This window comes from Gouania willdenowi, chromosome 16, assembly GCF_900634775.1.
Source record: "Gouania willdenowi chromosome 16, fGouWil2.1, whole genome shotgun sequence".
Taxonomy (NCBI): Eukaryota; Metazoa; Chordata; class Actinopteri; order Blenniiformes; family Gobiesocidae; genus Gouania; species Gouania willdenowi.
In genome coordinates, this window is record NC_041059.1 from 32,005,529 (window position 1) to 32,029,050 (window position 23,522).

Consider the following 23,522-nt stretch of genomic DNA (forward strand, 5'->3'; position numbering starts at 1 on the left):
TACTCGGAACTATTTTATTGCACAGTGCAAGATCCTCTAGGATAATGTTAAAAGATATAAAAAAGTGGGGCGGTGTTTTGCTCAGTGGGTTGAGCGCCCGCCCCATGTACAGAGGCCATAGCTCCCCACCTGCAGCGGGTCCTGGTTCGATTCCCAGCCTGGGACCCCCTCCTGCGTGCCATCCCCTGCTCTCCCTGACCCCCCCCCTGTCAAGCAACTGTCATATAAAGGCCACTAGAGCCAAAAAAAAATCCTTTAAAAAAAAATAAAAGATATAAAAAAGTGATCTGATAGCAGAGGATTTTCAGGGTAGACTTTTAGTTCATTAATATCAAGGCCATATTCTAAAAGATCAAGAGTATGGTTTAAACGATGAGTAGCTTCATTAATAGTTTGAAAAAAGCCAACTGAGTCTATTAGGGACATAAAGGCTGAGCTCAGGCTATCACTATCTTTGTCAACATGGATATTAAAATCTCCTACTATCAGTATTTTATCAGAACTGAGGACTAAGTTGATATAAACTCAGAGAATTCTGATAGAAATTCAGAATTAGGGCCTGGAGGACGGTAAATTATCGCAAATAAGACTGGCTGGCAGGTTTTTGATTCGGTATGAGACAAATTTAGAACCACGCTTTCAAAGGAATTTAAAGATGTTCTTCCACTAATTAGCACTAAGTTGAACTGGATTAATACATCTCTAGTAACAGGTTAGGTGCCACAGGCCTTTAAAACCACTGTAATCAAACCTCTCCTTAAAAAAACCTTTCCTCAATTATAGACCAAATATCCAATCTCCCTTTTGTTTCCAAAGTTCTGGAAAAAGTCATTCCAGGTCAACTATGTGATCACCTACATAGGAACAATTTATACAAGAGCTTTCAGTCTGGCTTTAGAGATAAGATTATATAGTAGAACGCGAACATTTGATTCAAACACGATCCACCATCTACACATAGCTCTAATGGGCTGCAATGGGATGACGTCCAGTCAGACACAGTTGTGCCGGGTTGTAGACAACTTCTGTACCCATTGCATAACCATTCATACTGCACACAGTGCTTCACACTGATGTTACGACTGAGGTCGTATATGTGAGTGTGTCTGTCTATGCTGTGTGTGTGTGCTTTGGTGGGTGTGTCGTGTCAGCCTATCATCCGGGATTCATTCCACCTGCGGAGGAGGGGATGGAGTGACGCGTCCCTTCCTGATTGGTCTAACCTGCACAGGCCGACCAGTCAAAGGGGAGGAGACAACGCTGCCTGACGGCACGGCGGGGCAGAGAGAGGCGCATCGTGTCACTCTTTACTGGTCTCAACCATTGGAGCAGACAACAGTCAGGAGTGTGGGACGAGTGTGAGAGACTTTTGAGCGGCCGTATTTTATTTGTGTTTATTTTGGCCCACAGCTCCCTCCTTTAGTTAATTCTCTTTTGTGTTATAGAAAATTGTGAATAAATAATTGTAAACTTAGTTTTGTCAATGTGTCTGCTTGAGAACAGGGAAAGGTGGCACACCTTCATCTTACGGTCCAGTTCTCCTAGGCTGGGCCGTAACACTGATGTCCACCCCATATGTCATTACGTGTGACCAGTACAAGACAAAACCTCATCTGTTGTGGTAGCATTTCAGAGCATGGAGGATGCCGCAAGACGTTTAATGTTACCCTAACCACTAGGGACGAGTGTATCGTGTTTTTCCTGCAGTCTGTGCCTTCTCCTTGCCCTCTTTTCAGTTTTAGGTGTCTTGATGCTGGAGCTGACAGTTCCTGATCAATAGTTCGTGGCTCAGCTAGTCTGAAACACTCAGATGGACAGATCAAAGGTTCGCGACTTAACTTGTCTACCTTCTATCGTATTTTGTTTGCCCTTCTGTTCACTAACCCCAACCAGTTGAAGCGGATGGAGTTTTTTCTTCCCAATGTTGCTAAATGCTTGTTCATGTGGATCTTGTTGGATTCTTTATTTCTTACTATGGACTATATTGTGTTAAGTGCTTCAAGATGACTTTGTTGTAATTTGCACTATATAAATAAAGTTGAATTGAACATGTATAGTATACTTGTTTTGAAAAATATTTTTTAAGAGATTGATAATTAGTGTAATCTATAATTATTAATTTGATCACATCATCACCTAACTAATTTTTTCTTTTTTTAATTTTCTAACTTGATGAACATGGGAGTGAGAAAAAGGCCATCAAATTTATTCACGTTCTAAGAGTGTCACCTTCACAGTAAAGACAATGAATAAAAATTGCACATTGAAACATCAGGCCAAAGGTTGTTTGATAATTTGGACACACCTCTATACATATTTCACATTACTTGTTCAATACACACACAATATCCCTCATATGGTTCTACACCAGATCTGCAGTCTCTTGATGTGTTATTTTACACTGAGAGCATGTTATTACTCTGAAACCAAAGTAACATCAGTGAGGCTCCTGAATCCTCGAGACAAAGACAAGCTGGGATGGTGATGCCCTCTGGTGATCACTGTGATGTTTGAGCACTATGAGGGATTCTGTGAGTTCTCCTAGCTTCTAGTGGTGAGTATCCATCTATTTACCTTCTATAACTATGTATCCGCATCAGGATCGCAGAGCACTAAAGCCAATAAAAGCTTCAAATGATATTAGAGCCTGTAAACCCAAACGCAAGTGATTGTAAGCTCAAGTCCTGGAGGGCATGTTTTACGTGTTGCTCTCCTACTAAGTACTGGAACATGAAGCCATATCAGAATGTAACATGGCCATTGGACTGAGAATATGCATTTTATTTTATTGGCTCAATACCATTTCTTTATTTACATCATAAAGTGATTAGATCTCTTCCACATGCTTCCCTTCCATCATGTCTCTTGAACGGGACACAGAAATAATAGTTTAGATTGTCAATTATTTCGTGCAAATTGCATCTTTTTACAACACTTCATCCTGAATATGACTTATGGTTCAGGTGATAACTTCTATTATAATACAGCCTGTGAACTCCCCGTGTATTACAGGGAAACTCCCTCCGGAAAAAAGGGAAACCAACACCGGGCGTTCCCCGGTAATACACGAACTGTATTATAAAGTACTCGTTAGTTTACATGATATTAAAGGATAAAAAGTTCATGGTGGTGTAGGAGGACAAGGGTAGTTAATAATGGGTTATATGAATGAGAATATTCATTATTATTAATATTAGTTCAACGAATTACTGGGTGCCACCTCTTAAAAAGAGGAAATATGTCTAAGTTTTTCTTTAGACTAAACAAAGTATTGAATCAGGGAAGTGGATTTGTACAGCACATCTACACCTAAAATACACAGCTTTAATAAATCAGAGGAATCAACAATTACAGTTTAACCTTTTATTTGCATAATTCAGTAAGAAACCAAAACAATGTGGTGATTAAACCATGATGAAATGCATTTCTAACCTAATAAAAGTGGGGATTAGATGTAGTAAAGTGAATCACTATTCTAAACTAATCTAGTCTAACTTTTGTAAAAACAAAGAATAGAATCATAAAGCAAGCTCATTAAACAAAGAGGAAAAGACAGACAGGGGAGAACGGACAAACATGTGGTGGATTGTGAGTGAAGTATATGTAACTGGAGTGTAGATATGAGTGTTTGAATGAGGATGTATTGTAGTTTAGATGAGTCAGTTCTGCTGACCAGTGAACCATTGTTCACTGGTCCATACCTTGAGATGCGGTCTGGGTTGGACCTGGAGGCGTTCTGGGTTTGCAGGAACAACGTCCGTGTGTCAGTATAGCTGCACTGGCGTGCCGCCGTTGAGTTCTGTTTCATTAAACAGCAGGGTTTCTATTGGCCGGTCCACAACCCCTTCGGGGATGATCGCAGCCGGTTTCAGACTAGGAGAAGGGACCACGTTTTGGTCCGCGATTCAGATGTTGGAAGGTCGGCTTTCAGGCACGCTCTTTTGCGTCTTAGGCTTTCGCTGCGAGCAAGGTTCTTAAAAAGTCTAACTGATGCAACTACAAATAAAAGAAAAATTAAATGAAAGACTGGAAACATGAGGGACACGTGTGAGCATGAACGCCCGCGTCCAAAACTAAAGTTTCTGGAGTGCGTCTTTTTTTAAAAGAATTTGGAGACGCCTTTTGGAGGAGGTGTCTTGGTTGATCATATCGGTGATTGGTCAATGTCTCTGCTTTCAGCTTGTGGTGTGAAGTGGAATGACAGACAACAGAAGGAATTCCTAAACATAGAAAAATGCCTAATAATTAATTCCACATATTTCAAAACATTTTTTCAACATCATATCTTAATATATCATATATTATGAAAAAGTCAGATACCAGACACGGCTGAAAAATAGCATAGTTAGTACTTCATAAACCTGAATGTCTAAATTCATGTTAGGTTTTTTCTTTAGCATATGGTTAACTGTATAATACCTTAAACTAAGCTTTGTGATGTTTTCTAGTATTTCAAGCACCTTTTAAATGATGAAACATTTTAAAAATAAAATTCCGTTGGTTATTGAATTACCTAAAGAGTGGCATAGGACAGACAATATTTGCAATTTCAATTTCTGCAACGTCCTGTGGGACCTCTGGTTTGGGTTCTGGAGGTGACAAAATCTGTAGGGGGTCGGAGCCAAGAGTATGAAAACTTAGCATGTAAACATTGACTAATTGTTTCCTTTTGATTGTAATGTAACAGAGAGGCGATAACAGGAGCAAAACTGTTCTTGGATTCTCCTGTTCCTTTGTTCGGACAGGAATTGGGAGAAGGTCCCCCTGTGGGGCACGTTTGCATTTCACAGTGGGAGACAGACCTTCTGACTCCATTGAATGTTGAAACTAGTATCCCTAGGTCAGAGTTCACCTTGGAGGATTTGATTCCCTACAGTGGTATGTTTGTCTTCTCAGAGTCTTGCTCTTCTGAGAGTTCTTTGGCATCATAACTGTTCTTAGCACTGCACACTTATAGGCTGAGGCTTCACATGTTGTTCTGGAATCTGTTGAAGCCACCAGTTCTTCCTGTTTGGGACTCACTGCCCCAAGTGCTCCTATACTACTGTACTACCATGTGGGTCTTTACCTTCCACATCTTCTCCAGTTGGTCTTTTAGCCAGCAGCTGTTTGTCAGTCTAAGGCTGAAATAAGTTGAGCACAAACGGTAAGGACACGTGTTTGTAGATTATTTTTGTTGTAACAATGATTCTTGGCAGCAAGTCTTATAATGTTAAACATAAATGCTTTAAAATGGGGCCATATTTGTACAGACCTGGCATTTGTGGGGATGAGGATGTGGGTTGCACCAATGAAAACCATATTAAATCGTCCGTGCCAATCAGCTTATTATGACATTGACTGTTGTTTTGTGTTTGGTGGATTGATGTCTACAGAAACAAGACATATTGGTAATTTAAGTAAGTTATTCCTTATTTTACATAAAATCATTTTGTCAGCGTGCAATTTTGTGAGAACGTTTGGTGCTTGAATGGCGTCGGAGTTTTAAAATCGTCAGTTTTAAGAATTTAATGTTAAAACAGTGAAATTGCATAAAATATTGAATAACACAATAAAAACAATATGCAGCTAAATCCATCAACTCTTAGAACGCTGGTTTGATAGAAGAACCAGTGTCCTCGTCAAACTAAATCCAATAAATCAGAAAGCAAACAGCAGGTAATTAAAGTGAACAGTGAGCTGTTTAATATTGAACTATTCTAAGGTGAAGTTTCCTCAGAGTTACAATCATCAGAGTCTCTGAGCATGGCATCATCCAGACCAACCAGTGTCAGATCAGACTGGACCTCCTCCTCGTCCGACTGAACCAGAGGCTCCTCAGTGTCCTCACAGGCCACGTCCTCCTCCTGCTGAGCCACAGCGTCCCACTGAGGAGGATCCTTGGTTTGGACAAGAGCTTGGCTCAAAGACTCAGAGGAGTAAGAGCCTCCGTCTGGACCTTAGAACAGAATCAGGAGTTTACACTTCAATAAATCCACACAAAAGCATTTTAACTAATTGAAAAACAGTATTAAGAGTTGAGTTTGGATGCATTGGTTGGCTGTGTTCCTTAGATATGTTGATTTTTTTTTCTAAGTAATTAAAATGTAAGAAAAAATATGTAGATTTTTTCTACGTAGATTGAACATAGTTACTTTCTCATATTCATAATTGCAAAAAAAAATAGTTTGTCAATCAATCAATCTTTATTTGTATAGCGCCAAATCATAACCAATGGTATCTCAAGACACTTTACAGTAGAGCAGTCTTAAGGACAGACTCTTCATTTTATGGATACACACATATGCATATATACGTATATACACATACATATGTATCCCACACCCAACATGAATTCATCATGGCGGCAAGGAAAACCTTCTGTTAAGCAGCAGGAACCTTGTGTGGATCCCATTCCTATGATGAACAGCCATCCACGTTATGCTGTGTTGGGTGTGTGCAGAGGAGAGGGTGGAGACAGAGCCGCTGAGGCTCTGTAACTCCACACTGAGGATCCCACGGACCTGCAAGACAAAAGCCAGAAGGAGTACAGGAGCAAACACACAAGGGAAGAAGCAGACATAGAGGGAGTGTTTGAGAGAGGAATGGGACCCTCTCCGGTCCCTCTCTAGCCTAAATTACCTCTCTCTTAACGCCCTCTCCAACCTCTCTCCAACCGAGCATGCCAGACCCCCCCCCGGCAGTCTATGCCTATTGCATCTTAATTATGAGCTATGAGCTGGTTCCTAACTAAAAGCTTTACCAAAGAGGAATGTTTTGAGCCTAACCTTAAAGGTAGAGGGGGTGTCTGCCCCCCGAACCGTGGTTGGTAGATGGTTCCAGAGAAGTGGGGCCTGATAACTGAAAGCTCTTCCTCCTATACTACTTCTAGAGACAAATGGAACAACGAGTAGTCCAGCATTTTGAGAGCGTAGTGTTCTGGGGGGATTGTATGGCACTACAAGCTCCTTGAGATAGACTGGTGCCTGTCCATTTAGGGCTTTATAAGTGAGAAGAAGAATCTTGAATTCTATTCTATATTTTATGGGAAGCCAATGCAGAGAGGCTAATACAGGAGTAATGTGATCTCTTCTCCTAGTTTTAGTTAAGTTTAGTTAAAATAATTCTAGCACACTTTCTGTAAATCGAATAAACTTTATTTCACTTCTCAAATATCACTGTGTTTGTCTCCTATATGATAAATTTAACTGGAATTTGTTATCCAAACAACCAATGATTTATAAAGGAAAATCATGAACATTTACAAGGGTGCCCAAACTTTTTCATACCACTGTATAGGCCTGTAGTTTGCTAAAGTGCTGGAAGGTTTTTTGAGAAGGGGTTTGATTACAGCTACTTTAAAGGACTGTGGCACGTAGCCTATTGATAGGGATATATTTATTGTCTCCAACAAAGATGGGCAGACCAGGGGAACAACTTCTTTAAACAGCTTAGTTGGGATTGGATCTGAAAGGCAGGTCGATGGTTTGGAGGATGAAATAATAGAGTTAAGTTCCTGAAGTCCTATATGTGTGAAACAGTTTAGGTTAGGCCTATTTACATTTAATGGTACAGCAGGCCCAGGTGAAGGCAGGGAGTGGCTAATTTTATCTCTAATCTTATGAATTTTATCGTTAAAAAATGTCATAAAGTCCTCACAGCTGAGGGCTAGAGGAATCATGGGCTCAATAGAGCTCTGACTTTGTGTTAGCCTGGCTACAGTGCTGAAAAGGTACCTCGCATTATTTTTATTTTCTTCAATTAGTGAGGAATAGTATGTAGATCGACTATGTCGTAAGGCTGTCATGTATTTACTATGGCTTTCTTGCCAGAGTATTCGTGACTCCTCTGTTTTATTGGAGCGCCACATTCTCTCTAATTTACGGGTTGTTTGTTTGAGTGTGTGAGTTTCAGAGCTAAACCACGGAGCTTTCCTCTGACGTTTAATAGTTTTTTCCCTCAATGGGGCAATTGAGTCCAAGGTGGATTTTAGTAGACTAGCAGAGCTATCGACAAGCAGATCCAGTTGAGAGGGGTTATAATTAATATCATAGTTATTTATTGGATGGTGCACTGAGTTTAAGGCAGCAGGAATGGCCTCTTTAAATTTAGCCACAGCACTATTGGACAGATTTCTACTCGTAACTATTTTATTGCACAGTGCGAGATCCTCTAGGATAATGTTAAAAGATATTAAAAAGTGATCTGATAGCAGAGGATTTTCAGGGTAGACTTTTAGTTCATTAATATCAAGGCCATATGTTAGAACAAGATCAAGAGTATGATTTAAACGATGAGTAGCTTCATTAATTGTCAGTACCAAATGAAGTGAATGTCTACGGACACTGACTCATCAGGGTTTCTTCTCATGCCCTTGTTACATCCTTTTAGTTTAAAATTAGTTTAAAAGATAAAAAACATTTATTAGTGGCTCTTTTGGAGAATCGTCATTTCTGTGCAAGAATGATATACTGTAAAGTATCAATCTTTATTTCAGTGTTAGAGTAAATAAAACCAGTACCTGAGGTCAGGGATGAAGTGCTTGTATCGTCATCAACAGAGTTGAGAAAATCATCCAAAGCTTCCTGGTCTGATACACTGGCGACAGTCATTTCATCAAGAGCACCAACTTCAGTCTTTGTCGGCTCTGAAAAAAAAAAAAAAAAAAATGTGCACAGATCTAGGTCAGCTCCAGGTAAAGGTTTAGCTGTTCAGGTGAATCCAACTAGTCAGTAATGTGCATTAAATATACTGCCTATGTTGCTTTTCACACCATCAGCTTCTTTGTTTTCAAATATCTTTTTTTGTATGCCCATTCATGAATCCTACCTTTAGAATGCAGGTATCCAGCGAATAGATACTGCTTCATATCATGGTTAAAAGCTTCCTCGTAGACTTTCTGTCGTTCTTTGAGTTTTTGCTGCATGGCCTGTTCCAGTTCTGCAACTTTCTGTTCATGCTCCGAGTCCAGTTCCACTGCAGACACACACAGAAACACGCTGAGATCTCAGCTGTGGGTAGAGGTGATGAAAACTAACTTTGCGTCAGCCTCAAAGAGGTTGTTCTCAGCTGAGAGCTTAGATCTTGGGGTGAGGACTGTGTCCCAATAAATGTCATTAATTAAGTCAGGCAAGCACATCATCAGCATATTTGTAATAATTACAGTACTAACACACAGTGACAGTACTGTGTCTTAGTGCTGTACACAGTTTACATTGTAAAACTGAATTACTGATCAACAGAGTGAGTGAAGCTGATACTGTTAATATTTAGAAATGGGAACAATCAATGTTGTTTTTCAGTTCCAATTGTTTCCTTTTCTCCTTCCTTAAAATAACACTCTTCCTTGCTTTAGCTTTTCTTCATTTGACAATAAAAGCTATGTGATACATCGGGCAAGTAGACAATTACATGAAACCAGAAAGAAGCAAAAAACAATGCATGTAGAGTCAATCATTTCAATAATTAGGCCACAGCGTCTGGCATCGTAGAGACTATTACCTAGTACAGATGTGCTATAAATCCTATCTGTGCTAAAAAAAAACAGGATGAATTACGGCCGGGCCCACGGAACTTTTCCGTGCCAAATAGCACTTACCATGTGCCGGGGAATTCAGTCAAATGTCTCGTTCCACCGAGTAAAGAAATGGGGCACCTGTGGCACATATGGAGTAATGGGCCCCATTCATATATTGGTATGTGCCAATGATTCGGTACCACCAACCGTCATAATATTTGACCCACTAATAAAAGAGAAAACAACTAACGGAAGTTACGAAAAAAAGAGGGGGTGCAAAGCATAATCGTAATCTACATTGAATTACTTTTGAAACAATATATCACACAACTATGTTCCCATAAATTTGGAAATTACCGGAAATGGGGTGGGGTGGGCCCTCGGGCCCCATTTCAAAAAAAGGGCTCACAGCATCTCATCATATTCATTCATAAAGTATGAACACCAAACTGCATTCTGATCTAACGAGAACTAATGGAGGAGTAGTCATTTGAAAAATGTGGGCCCCTGGCACCCCCGTGACACGTACGGGCTAATGGGTCCCATTTATATATTGGTATATGCCAATAATTGAACCATCTGAATGAACCATCTTAATATTTGACTCGCTAATGAATGACAAAATGACTTTAGTTTTTCAATCAAAAATTTGGCTCCAAACGTCGATGCGTACACACCAATAGATTATACCTACCAATTTTCAGCCCGATCAGTTCACGAATAACAGAGGAGCAGCGATTTTAACTAGTGTACACAACAACAAGAAGAACGAGACAATTTCCGCAGAAATCGTGGGAGGGGCTCTTGGGCGGTTGAAAGGTAGAAATCCATAAAAAAATGGCCAAACAGTTAAAGTTCTAAGTTTTAGGTGTTTAGCCTTGCGTTAGCATTAGCATTGCGCTAGTATTAGCATTGCGCTAGCATTAACACTGCGTTAGAATTAACATTAGCATAACATTAACATAGCATTATCATTGCGCTAGAATTTGCATTAGCGTAGCATTAGCGTAGCATTAGCATAGCATTAACATAGCATTATCATAAGCATTCTGTTAGCATTAACATTGCACTAGAATTAGCATTACGTTAGCATTACACTAACATTAACTTTGTGTTAGCATTAGTATTGCATTAGCATTAACATAAACATTGCGCTAGCATTAGCATTACGCTCGCATTAGCATTGCATTAGAATTAACATTGCATTAGCATCAGCATTGCGTTAGAATTAACATTAGCATAGCATTAGCATAGAATTAGCATAGCATTAGCATAGCACTAACATTGCGTTAGCATTAACATTGTGTTAGCATTAATATTGCGTTAGCATTAGCATTGTGCTAGCATTAACATTGTGTTAGCATTAACATTGCGCTAGCATTAGCATTAGTATAGCATAGCATAACATTAACATAGCATTAGCATAGCATCAACATAGTGCTAGCATTGCATTAGCATTAACATTGCGCTAGCATTGTGCTAACATTAATATTGTGCTAGCAGTAGCATTGCGCTAGCATTAACATTGCAATAGCACTGTGCTAGCATTAGCATTGCGATAGCATTAGCATTGCGCTAACATTAGCATTGTGTTAGCATTAGCATTGTGCTAGCATTAACATTGCGCTAGCATTAACATTACCATTAATGTTAGCATTAGCATTAACAATAGCATTGCACTTGCATTAACATTACGCTAGCATTAGCATTACGTTAGCATCGTGCTAACATTAGCATTGCGCTAGCATTAACATTGCGCTAGCATTAGCATTGTGTTAACATTAACATTGTGCTGGCATTAGCATTGTGCTAGCACTAGCATTGCACTAACATTAACATTGTGCTAGCAATAACATTACACTAGCACTAACATTAGCATTGCGCTAGCATTACGCTAACATTAGCATTGTACTAGCATTAGCATTGTAGTAGCAATAGCATTACCTTTGCGCTAGCATTGACATTGTAGTAGCATTAGCATTACCTTTGCGTTAGCATTAGCATTACCTTTGCGTTAGCATTGACGTAGCCTTAGCATTAGCATTGCGTTAGCATTAGCATTGCGTTAGCATTAGTGTAACGTTGGCATTAGCGTAGTGTTGGCAATAGCGTAGCGTTAGCAATAGCGTAAGCATTAACCTCGCATTTGCAAAAGCTTTACATTAGCATTAGCCTAGCATTTACATTACCCTACCATTAACATTAGCCCAGTAAACAGTAAGACCAGTACCACCAGGTAGAAATCCAGTTCACACAGTAGTGTGTTTAAAAATCCCAGTATGAGCTGAAAGTGAACAAACAGCTGAACATGTCAAAGTTTGAATGGTTGAAATCCATTAAAAAATGACTGAGTAATTAACGATTTAGGTTTTAAGTGTGAAATGAGAATCTGCAAACCCCACACTAAAAAAGAATTGGCGATGAAGAGGAGGGGTGATGAAGAGCTGAATTTTTGACACATTTCGGAGTTTGAATGGTGAAAATCAGTTGAAAAATGGCCAAACAGTGAAAGTTTGAAGTTGTAGGTGTGAAAAGAGAACCTGCAAACCCCACACTAAAGGTGAATTGGTGATGAAGAGGATGGGTGAAGATGAAGAGCTGAATTTTTGACACATTTCAGAGTTTGAATGGTGGAAATTGGTTGAAGAATGACTAAGTAATTAACGATTTAAGTTTTGAGTGTGAAAAGAGAACCTGCAAACCCCACACTAAAGGTGAATTGATGTTATGGCAATTATTATATTCATCATCATATCATCAAATGTGTGTTCATGTGTACAATTTGTCATGTTTTAATACATGATGACTGCATTACTCTTTGCACTTTTGAACAGCTGAGTCATGTTAGATTAACAGTACAGATCGTATTGTATCCACAGTTCAACACACAGTCTCTACTGAAGGCCAAACTCAAGCTCACATGCAGATATACACGCACACACACTATCAAGGACAGATAACAGTGACGCCAGCCTTCCTCATAATATACACGTCTTCATCATCCTCAAACGTCTCTCACGCGATTTCCGACCATCACGCACGTTTTGATGCAACTTTTGCGTGGGTTTTCTCAAAACTCTGGGACTAGTTACGCGCCGAACTTTTGGCAGAAGATGAATAATTAGAAGAGACACGCGGAAGAGGCATCGAGCCACTCATTCACTCCATTGGAGTGAATGAGTGGCTCGATGCGAGGCCGCGAGCCCCTAACAAGAACAAGAAGAACAAAGTGAGTGGCGTTATGAGTCTGGTAGCCCGGCCTGAAAACGAATAACAACACAGAGGCCTTTACTACGAAGCTGGATGAACATATCTGGGATATCTCTCCGTTAGCAGGCTTGACTTCACTAAACAATCACAATCCCAGATCAGCTGTAGTACAAAGGCGGTTATGAACACCTTCAATTAATCCAGGGGTCTCCAATCTGGATCAGTGCATGCATAAAAGCGGTGGAGTTTGCAGCATCTGATCAATCACGAACATGGAAAAACTCTGCAGAGGAACAGACGATTATTCTCAAAATAAAATCCCTAATCCAGGCCCAAAAGCAACACTGTCGCTGCAGCAAAGGCCAGGAAGGAATGCCAGCAGACTGTGTTAATGTTTAAACTACTGAGATTACACAATAATAATTATCCAAACAATAAATGGACAACACTCTGATCAGTCAGTTTTACACTCTTACTGCACACATAATTACACACTGACAGAACGATTAGTTCTGTGTTCCATGTTTCTGCAGTTAGAAGACAAGAACTTTCAAGGATTGTACATTTTATCGCATTGTGTTATGTGTATATTTGTAATTTTATTCCCTTTAGGATGACGCATAACTGTCCAGGGCCTACAGATGAAAAATAGCTCTTAGGCTAATTCTGACATATTTACAGAAATGCATATTAATATGCACTGTCCCTATAATAAATAGAATAAATAGAGGTGTCGCTTCTCTGCAACTACTGGTGCGTTCTTATGTGAGGAATGCATGGTTGAAAGCTGCTCAAAGAGATAACATGTTTTAAAGGGTACTTGACACCAAACGTCAAGTTGATGCTAAATGCAAGACCACATTCTAAATAGTAAGTCCACCAAATATTTTACAATATTATTAAACAATTACATTTTCATTTAGCAGATGTTTTCAACGATTAGAAGAAAGTAATCACTCAATTGATGAAAAGGAAATGACAATTAGACAAGGGCCCATGTTAACTCACTCAGTGCCATTGACAGGATAACTCGTCATTTCAAATCCAAACGCTCAGTGCCAATGACGAGATAACTCGTCATTTGCGTTTTTTCACGGGGATTACTAGAAAACACCCTGGTGGAGGTCCCACATCAATATCTAAACTGTGGGGTGATGTAGTGACCAACTGTGCCCTGAAGATGGCAGCAGTACACCTTTAGACGAGAGATTAGCCATTGATGCTACGATTAGCTGGGGAGGAGAAGCAGGAACGAGTGAGATTATGGCGTGTCGGGGGGGGAGGGGTACAAAATACCCCCAGCCTGTGAGCCAGATAGCAAAATAATAGGTGACACGTAGGAGGGTAGCAGTGAACCTTTGGATGAGATATCATCCATGCTCAGAGGTCAGAGGGAGAGGAGGAAAGGCTTATGAGACAGAAAATGGCGCTACGTACAGAGTTGACGTTCCCAGCAGCGCACACTCGACCAGAGCATGTGTGGAACTCATGGATAGTGTGGCGATGGTGAGATAAAATAAAAAAAACAGGGAACGCAGTGACAATCGGCATGTCCGGGAGGAAGAGGACATTGCGTGTGTACAGACTGATGGGAGAGAAACTTGGAGGAACGCCAAAATACAGTAAGAAATCCATTCAACTCTGACCCAGATAGCAAAATATTAATAATTTTGCCATCAAAAGCCCTGTCTGTGTTTTGTTATATATATATATATAAGAAAACAATGTTCAGATGCTAGAGTTGTCACTAAAGCAAAAAAAAAATTGCTTTAAAGTCACAGAGGGGTTTTTTTTAGAAAAAGGCTGTTTTCTCAGCTTTTTGCTCTGAAACTGAAAATTTGTGTAAAACTTGCTCTATTTAACGGCTGATTACAAAAGAACGAAACGAGCCAGAAACAAATTCTTTTTTTTTTTTGATGAAAGTAGAGGCTTCAACCTTTCAGAATCTGGTGTGAAAATTTTCTGTGGGTCTTTAAAAATCAGTCAAAATGCTCAAAAACAGCTGGCACTGAGGGGGGTAGAAAATCTGAAAATGGCTGGCACTGTATGAGTTAAGCTAATTTGACTTTTCTGTGCTTTAAACATCATCAAAGTGCTATTTGGGCTTCACACACATGCCCAAAGTGTTTTTTTCATTGATTCCCTCAATCGTTTGAGGATGATTTGCTCCTTTCTTACTGCAGGGCGAGCCCAAACACCTCGCTTCAATTTGATGACGCGTTGACACGGCACTGAGCTGGAAAAGCCGCGCCTCCAGGAAGCTCTCTTCCGTTATTGACACGTAAACAGACACTCCCACGAAGGTGAGGATTTCTGCATCCTTTGCGAAGTGCTATGTATGTACAGTATCTTCTAGTCTATGTATGTACCTGGCGAACGCCCAGTCCCCACACTCTGTCTCGTGTTCATAAAGCAGCATGAGCTCAACTACGGAGTGGGTGGGAGGAGGGCGGGCCGTTCTCTGGCCCTACGTCACCGTGTGGGGAGGAGGAAGTCAATGTCTCGTCTATAGACACGCCCACTCATGAATATGTATAAGTAGGCCGCAAATCAGCCTGTTTGTTTAGAGTTGCTCAGAAAGTGACTTTTCAGAGGCTAAAACTCTGGAAAACAGGCGAGTTTAGGAAGAAAAAAAAAACCTCAAATACTATGTTTTTGGGGTTCTTAGAACAAATGGAGATGGGTGAAAAATAGCATGATATGGGACCTTTAATGTTACATTTTACTGTTGCTTTTCGTGCATTTCAGATCAGGTTTTTGGAGCATGACCATATATGGTCACACTGTCATTATCATTCTGACGAGTTAGGCAACGTCCTAATTATTATCATAACACCAACTACGCTCAATGATGACTCCATTCTCTGTAGCAACTCATTGTAAGAAGACTTCTGGGAATGGAGTTTCTTAATGGCGGTGGCTATCCGTACGGTTGCTGTGTCAATTTACTGACATTCTATCCGTACGCAGCGCCCCTATTTGGCTAGTTTAGGTCATGTGATAGGTCAGTCATTTGCCAGTTTAGGTCGCGTGACAAACTAAACCTTACTGTAAACTTAACCCTAACCCTAAATATTGTTGCAATATTGGGTTATAACCCAACCCTAAGACACTACATACTTGTACTTCGGTAAACGTACCAATAGCACCAGGGGTTGCCCGTACTGCAACTGTACAAATAGACACTTTGTTTCTTTACTTACACCTTACCTACAGCAGAGCAGAAAGCAGGGCTGCTTCCTCATCATATTGAGTTAATCTGCAACTCCTGCTTAGATTCATTAGAGCATGAAGGGGAAAATTTTTTAAGTGAACCTTTCCAGAAATCAAACTTTTGTGTGCTTTGCACGTATCGCTACTAGCTGAGGATTCCTGAGCTGACGTCACAGTCAGATTGTTGGATTTCTGCAGTAGTGCTTGGCAGAGGTGGAAAATTCAATGTTCAAAATTACAGACATCATTTGGCACTTTTATTATTGGATATCAGCATGATTTTTAGAGAGAATAAGATGGTTTTAAAAACAAAAAAAGTCTATTTGTGATGGAGTCAAAAAAAATCTTGTAAGCACTATGCAGCAGCTTCAACTGTCGACATTCAAGTAAATTCTCCCGTTTTTCAGAAAAAATACCTTTGATTATTTGATCGATGAGGCCAAGACCAAGTCTTTAAATGTGTTATAAACAATGTTAGGTAGAGTCTTTTGTCAAATAAAAAAAGATAGAAACACACATCTCACCTTCTAGCATTTCCAAGTCCTTCCTGGTACGAAAAACAAAAATTTGTATTAAGATTCATGTTTGTACAGTTTTGTTGTAGAGTTCAATGAATGGATAAACAGGTAGGTCACAGAGTTAGATGGTGTTACTTTTCAGCACAGCTATCAGCACACTTAGGGATGTGTTCACACTGCAGGCAAATGTAGCCCAAATCCAATTTTTTGGGAGTCAAGTGACCAGATCTGATTTTTTTAAATCAGTGTGAACACTCAAATCTGACTCATATCTGATCTTTTCAAATCAGACTTGGACCACTTTTATATGAGGTCCTAAATCAGATACAGATCGGATCTTTTTCAATGCGATCTCAGTGTAAACAGACAAGGAGGATGTATTGCGCGTTTGATACGTTGACGTCAGCAGCTGTGCACTGTCCTCTGCTCACCGTGGAGCAGAGAGGAACAGGGACAGAATTGGTACAGGCTTGAAGCATCCACTTTTTAATCAATCCTTCTTCTGCACACGAACATGGATCATCCTTATATTTGATACGTGGATTATGTAAATAGATCTACTGTCTCTGGCTCGCACTGAGCCTGTGTTTGATGCTGGTTACCCCGTGCGCTGATCGGATGTTGACATTAACAGTTGTCTGTTAATAAAAGCATGCTTCCCACTAAACCAAGCGCAAATATGTCATTTGTATGAAGAAAAAAATTGGTTTTAACTGTCGGTTTTGGGTCGGGCACGGATATAAATACCTAATGTCTGTCGGACCTGTCGGTTACGGTTTTGCTCTATCGGGTTTGGGTCAAAGCTTGAAGGTTCGTATCAATTCAACTCAACTTTATTATATCATTAATATATGTATTATTTATCATAAATGGTCTGTGTATAAAACTGCGCCATAAAAAGTCAAAACAAAATATTGATCTCTTTCTTTTTCCTCATCCTCCTCTGCACCTGCTCATTCATTCTCAGGCTCCGCTGTACAAAAAAATTGAGACAAACGCGACAATGCGCATGCGTGTCAGTTTGGAGCCACAAACCGTTCACATTGGAGAATGATACAGGTCAGATTTTAAATGGTAATGTGAACGGACAAACAAAAAATCGGATCTGAGCAAAAAAATTGGATTTGAGCATTAAGGCTTGCAGTGTGAACTTAGCCTACACACTTTTTGATATCCGCTTGATAAAATATTAAAAATGTGAGCCTTCCTACACTCTAGATTATCAAAAAATTACTTCAAGTAGAAAATACGTAGAAAGTTTTAGTGAGAACTTATTACGCTGGCTAAGCCCATCACTGTGGACAAAAGCTCTGCTGAGGATTCATGCAGTTTTTAGTTTGTTGTTAAGCCCTACTTCTCATTAAATTACTCTAGACCACATTTCATCCCAAAAGTTAAACGATAAAATTTAAATTAAGAGATGATAAAGACTTGACAACTTTTCTGTGTTAGGAGAAGAGTGCGCAAAACTCTTTGGACAATGTAAACAAGTGAGTGTTCACAGTGGAATTCACAACAAACCTTCAAGTGGCTATTTCAAACTGTTACATCTTTTTTGACATCTTTCAAGCCATTTTAATCAGTTAACGTTTGCTACGTCAGCTTATCATCTCATGTAATGAATCAGTTTTCAGTAATATCGGCCAATCATGATCGGCTTCTAATAAACATGAATTTTATTCTAAGATCAAACAAAATGACAACAGAACAGGCAGTGCTCTATCTGGGCTCATACATATTTTGATAACAAGTTTTATTTTTTCTTTAAAGCAGTGGATTATGCTAATCAAGAAGTTCATTATCCACATGATGCTTGATTACAGTTCTTCTGGGATCCCTTACCTCTTCTTCTTCTTATAGACTTCTAATTGTTCGATATGATGATGTTTAATCGATTGTTGGTCGCACTGAGAACAGAGATTCTCCAAGTATGCCAGTCTGCTTTCCATTTCATCAAAGTCACCTTCCAGATGAGCTGCAATTACAAACAAAAAGACTTTGCACCACAATTTAAAAGAGCTGCAAAAGGAGAACAAACATGAACCTTTCAAAGAAATAAAAATCCAATCAGTAATGATGAAATTTTATTTATTAAATGCTGGGAATTTTTCCTTTTCATGATAGTTTTGGTAAATCTGAGATGAAGAGACTTGCAGTAAAAAAAAGAGTTTAGAAATAATAGCAAAAGTTACGACAGAAGGAAGAAGGGTTTATAGTAAATCAATACTTGGGGCCTAATTTTAACATTCAGACAGGGATAGCAACAGCAAAATGTACTTTCAGCTGAAATGTGTTTGGGGTTGCATTTAAAAATGATACTTGGTCACTGTTTTCTTCAATGCTTTGCACTGATTCTCATAATCTTCACTTTTCTCTTTGGATTTCTAGCTTTGAGTTATTTGTATTTACAGTTCACACTTTGTAGCGGTATTTCTAGTTTGAAAACGTCTTCCTCTTTGCAGCAAGTTCTGTCAACTTCTGCCCTGTCTTCCTCTTGAATAATAATAATGCATTGAATTTAAATTGTGCCTTTTTTTTCACCCAAAGCGCTTTACATGGCATTATTCTTTCACCCCACATTTAGTGGTGGTAAGCTACTATTGAAGCCACAGCTGCCCCGAGGCAGATTGGCTGAAGCGAGGCTGTCATAGTGCGCCATCAGCCCCTCCGACCACCACCCAGTGCCGGCATCATGGGGGGGCATTTGCGGGCAGTGCCCCCCCCAGCTGACCTATTGTGCCCCCCACACACACACACGGGGAGCTTTTTACTAATCAAATATATCTGATTGGCTATCGCAACTGACTGTGTCCATTCACTGACAGCGGACGGATTCTGCTTCATAGATATAATATACTGTGGAGTAATTGTTTAACATTTGTGCTATTGAACGTACCCTAGAGCTGTAGTTAGGATCAGCCAATAGAATGTGTATATGTCTATGGCCTGCTCTGTTGATTCACGTGACGTCACTCACATTGCTTCATTGCGACAAAGTGAGAGTGAAAAATTCAGATGGAGGGCAGGAAGTGAAGCTTGAGAATCTGCAGTCGGAAATCATCAAAATGTCCATGTTGTGTGTAGTTTACATCTGCTCCAATCGTTTTAACCGAGAAAAGGGAAAGAGATTTTACAAAGGTGAAAAATGTAAAAAGCTCACAGAACAACGCCGTAAAAAGTGGATTTTAAACCTACGTCTGTGGTCGGTAGAAGCAGATTCTGCTGATGCCCGTGTCTGTAGAGACCACTTTGTCAGAGGTATGTTAGTGAGCTTACTTTGTTTTTGTGGCTGTGTTTATATAGCATTAGGTTGTCGTTAAATGCTCATTTACTATTATTTACCTTCTTTCTTTCACCCCTGCTGCACACTGTGCACATAAAGCTGAACACCCAAATGCTATTTCAGTACATGTCATAAAGTACTATTCAGTAGTAGTATATGTGTATGTGACAAACAAACCTCATGTATCCTTGACTGTCAGGCTAACATCGTCGTTAAGATGTTTAGTAAGTTTGTTTACATTATAACTGTTACTGCTGAGGAGGACCCACCCGCTCACAAAAAAGTTATATGCCTCCATACTATATGCTGATGGGTGTAGGAGGATCATGTTTAAATCTTGAATGGTGTTTTATTTACACATTTTAAATGTTGGAGCGCAGATTTTGGTGCGTGCGCGGGGGTGGGGGGGAATGCTACAAGCGTCCTTATTGGTTGAAATAATTTCCTATTCATTCAATGGCCGATCCATTAACAAAACGTGCTAAGGTTCCTATTAGCAGAAAAGATGATGAGAGATTGATTTAACACAAAATCATTTTGATTACACCAATATGGACAAGGTACCTAACCCACCCAAGATTTAGACAATTCACAGAAATGATCACTATGAAAATGACCTTAATGTTTCTGCTAAAGTGTCTTTGAAAGAACTGTAGTACTTGATTTGTTTTAAATGAGAAGTGTATTATAATTTATTAATATGATAATCACCACTTAGTAAGAGGTTAATAAATAATCTTCAGCAAATATATGAATTACAGTGACACAGCATTTGGCAGAATGAGTAAATTAAAGACAACCATTTATCTTATAGTTATTGACAAGAGAGGCAGCGCTTCCATTCAGCTCCTCCAACATTAGCAGAAGTTTGTTTTTTTTCACTTTTTCGAGTTTTGTTATGTTACATTTGCAAACAGTTTTTGCTACTAATGATATTTAGAAAAAGGTTAGCTCTTGATTATTTGATATTTGTACTCAGTCCTTTGAATTCAGAATATATATATATATATATAACAAAATACCTATATTTTCTGTAATGGCATCGAGTTCACTGATAAAGGTTGGCAGTTTTTGTAGCTGGTCTTGTAATAGTGTCAGAGCTGCTGTTCTCCTCTCCCAGTGCACTGACAGCATTACCATATCTCCATCCAGAACCTGAAATTAGACAAACTGTAGGACTTCAAAGGGAAAGGCTAAAACACATTGCTGAGATTATCACAGAACCGCATCTGTTTTATGTCAATATACTGTAATGCTATGTCAGATCTGGAAACCTCACCAAAAGTACATTTCCTTCCGGCATTTTGTTTTAAGAAAAGGTATTAGTAAAACATTAACAGAGACATATAAAAATTATCTCCAGAGCCCTCACTTCCAGGTCAAAAGTAGTAGTTCAGTCAAAAACCTACAAAGATCCAGCAGGATTTATTAAAACAGAAACCCCACAAATAATGTCAGAAGAATTCTGGCACTTGATGCAGAAAAAGTAAACTGGTCATTTCTCATTGCTGTCCTTGGTAAATTTTGATTTGGAGAATTATTTATCCAATAAAAGCTACCGTACTCACAAATAAAATTACATCTCAAAGCTTCACCTGCAGAGAGAAAGCAGACACGGCTGCCCACTCTCACCTTTATTTTTTGGAATATTCACTGCAGCAGCTGTACCTCAGAACACTCATCCATCTCTGAACACAAAATTAATCTATACTTAGATGGTATTTGACTTTATTAAGAAAAACCCCAATCCACATTAAAAGCAGTATATTTAATCTAACTTCTCAAAACTCTCAAACTATTCTATTATTGGTCAAAATCCGTCAATCCTTCCTTTAACAAAAAAAATGTGGAATCCTGCAGGCCAAAACCCACAATACCCTCCTCCCACAAATACAATTAAAAATCTAGGCATTAATATATCATCAAATTTAGATGAACTAATTCAACTAAACCTTGGTCCACTGTTGGATAAAATAACAGGAGATCGGTAGCGATGGACTACATACTATTCCTCACTAATTGAAGAAAATAAAAATAATCCGAGGTACCTTTTCAGCACTGTAGCCAGGCTAACACAAAGTCAGAGCTCTATTGAGCCCATGATTCCTCTAGCCCTCAGCTGTGAGGACTTTGACATTTTTTAACCATAAAATTCATAAGATTAGAGATAAAATTAGCCACTCCCTGCCTTCACCTGGGCCTGCTGTACCATTAAATGTAAATAGGCCTAACCTAAACTGTTTCACACATATAGGACTTCAGGAACTTAACTCTATTATTTCATCCTCCAAACCATCGACCTGCCTTTCAGATCCGATCCCAACTAAGCTGTTTAAAGAAGTTGTTCCCCTGGTCTGCCCATCTTTGTTGGAGACAATAAATATATCCCTATCAATAGGCTACGTGCCACAGTCCTTTAAAGTAGCTGTAATCAAACCCCTTCTCAAAAAACCTACTCTTGATTCCAGCACTTTAGCAAACTACAGGCCTATATCTAATCTTCCTTTTATTTCAAAGATTCTTGAGAAAGTTGTGGCGGCTCAGCTCTGTGAATTTCTTCAAAACAACAGCCTGTTCGAGGACTTCCAGTCAGGTTTTAGAGCTCAACACAGCACAGAGACTGCTTTAGTTAAAGTAACTAATGATCTACTCTGGGCTTCAGATGAAGGACGACTCTCAGTGCTGGTTTTATTAGATCTTAGTGCAGCTTTTGACACTATAGATCACTATATTCTACTAGAGAGATTAGAGAAATTACTTGGAATCACAGGGACTGCCCTAAACTGGTTTAAGTCCTACCTATCTGATAGGTACCAGTTTGTACACGTGAATAATAAGTCTTCTGTGTACACTAAAGTAAGCTACGGGGTTCCTCAGGGCTCTGTGCTAGGTCCAATCCTCTTCTGTATCTATATGCTCCCCCTTGGTAATGTTATGAGAAAATACTCTGTTAACTTTCACTGCTATGCTGATGATAGCCAACTGTATGTATCAATGAAGCCAGGTGAGACAAATCAGCTATCTAAACTTGAGGCCTGTCTAAAGGACATTAGGGCCTGGATGGACCAAAATTTTCTTCTTCTCAACTCAGACAAGACTGAGGTCATTGTACTGGGCCCACAACACCTTAGAGAAACCTATGCTAGCCTAACTGCCCTAGATGGCATTACTCTGGCACGAAGCACAACTGTTAGAAACCTTGGGGTTCTATTTGATCAGGATTTATCCTTCAACTCTCACATAAAACAAACTTCAAGAACTGCCTTCTTTCATCTCCGTAACATTGCTAAAATCAGATCTATCCTGTCTCAGGGCGACGCCGAAAAACTAGTCCATGCTCTTGTTACCTCTAGACTGGATTATTGTAATTCTCTTTTAGCAGGCTGCCCGAGCAAGTCGCTTAAGACACTTCAGCTGGTTCAAAATGCTGCAGCACGTGTACTGACTAAAACTAAGAGAAGAGATCACATTACTCCTGTATTAGCCTCTCTGCATTGGCTTCCCATAAAATATAGAATAGAATTCAAGATTCTTCTTCTCACTTATAAAGCCCTAAATGGACAGGCACCAGTCTATCTCAAGGAGCTTGTAGTGCCATACAATCCCCCCCAGAACACTACGCTCTCAAAATGCTGGACTACTCGTTGTTCCATTTGTCTCTAGAAGTAGTATAGGAGGAAGAGCTTTCAGTTATCAGGCCCCACTTCTCTGGAACCATCTACCAACCATGGTTCGGGGGGCAGACACCCTCTCTACCTTTAAGGTTAGGCTCAAAACATTCCTCTTTGGTAAAGCTTTTAGT

The 23,522-nt window shown here is 39.5% G+C and overlaps 1 protein-coding gene across 4 annotated transcripts in view; it reads right to left on the minus strand.

Moving 5' to 3' along the window:
• Positions 1 to 3,447: 3,447 nt before the first annotated feature.
• Positions 3,448 to 23,522, minus strand: part of LOC114478574 (dysbindin-A-like) — a 30,843-nt gene continuing 10,768 nt past the window's right edge. For 2 of the 4 annotated variants that reach the window (XM_028471735.1, XM_028471739.1), the window contains exons 5-11: positions 20,743 to 20,875; positions 18,280 to 18,412; positions 16,444 to 16,466; positions 8,809 to 8,955; positions 8,501 to 8,626; positions 5,766 to 5,938; positions 3,448 to 5,369 (exon numbers count right to left, since the gene is read on the minus strand). In XM_028471735.1, the coding sequence (XP_028327536.1) occupies positions 5,205 to 5,369; positions 5,766 to 5,938; positions 8,501 to 8,626; positions 8,809 to 8,955; positions 16,444 to 16,466; positions 18,280 to 18,412; positions 20,743 to 20,875 (900 nt within the window). In that variant the 3' untranslated portion in view covers positions 3,448 to 5,204. Of the gene's footprint in view, positions 5,370 to 5,662; positions 5,939 to 8,500; positions 8,627 to 8,808; positions 8,956 to 16,443; positions 16,467 to 18,279; positions 18,413 to 20,742; positions 20,876 to 23,522 lie in introns of those variants that run through there. The other 2 variants (XM_028471736.1, XM_028471738.1) reach the window with 2 other exon arrangements.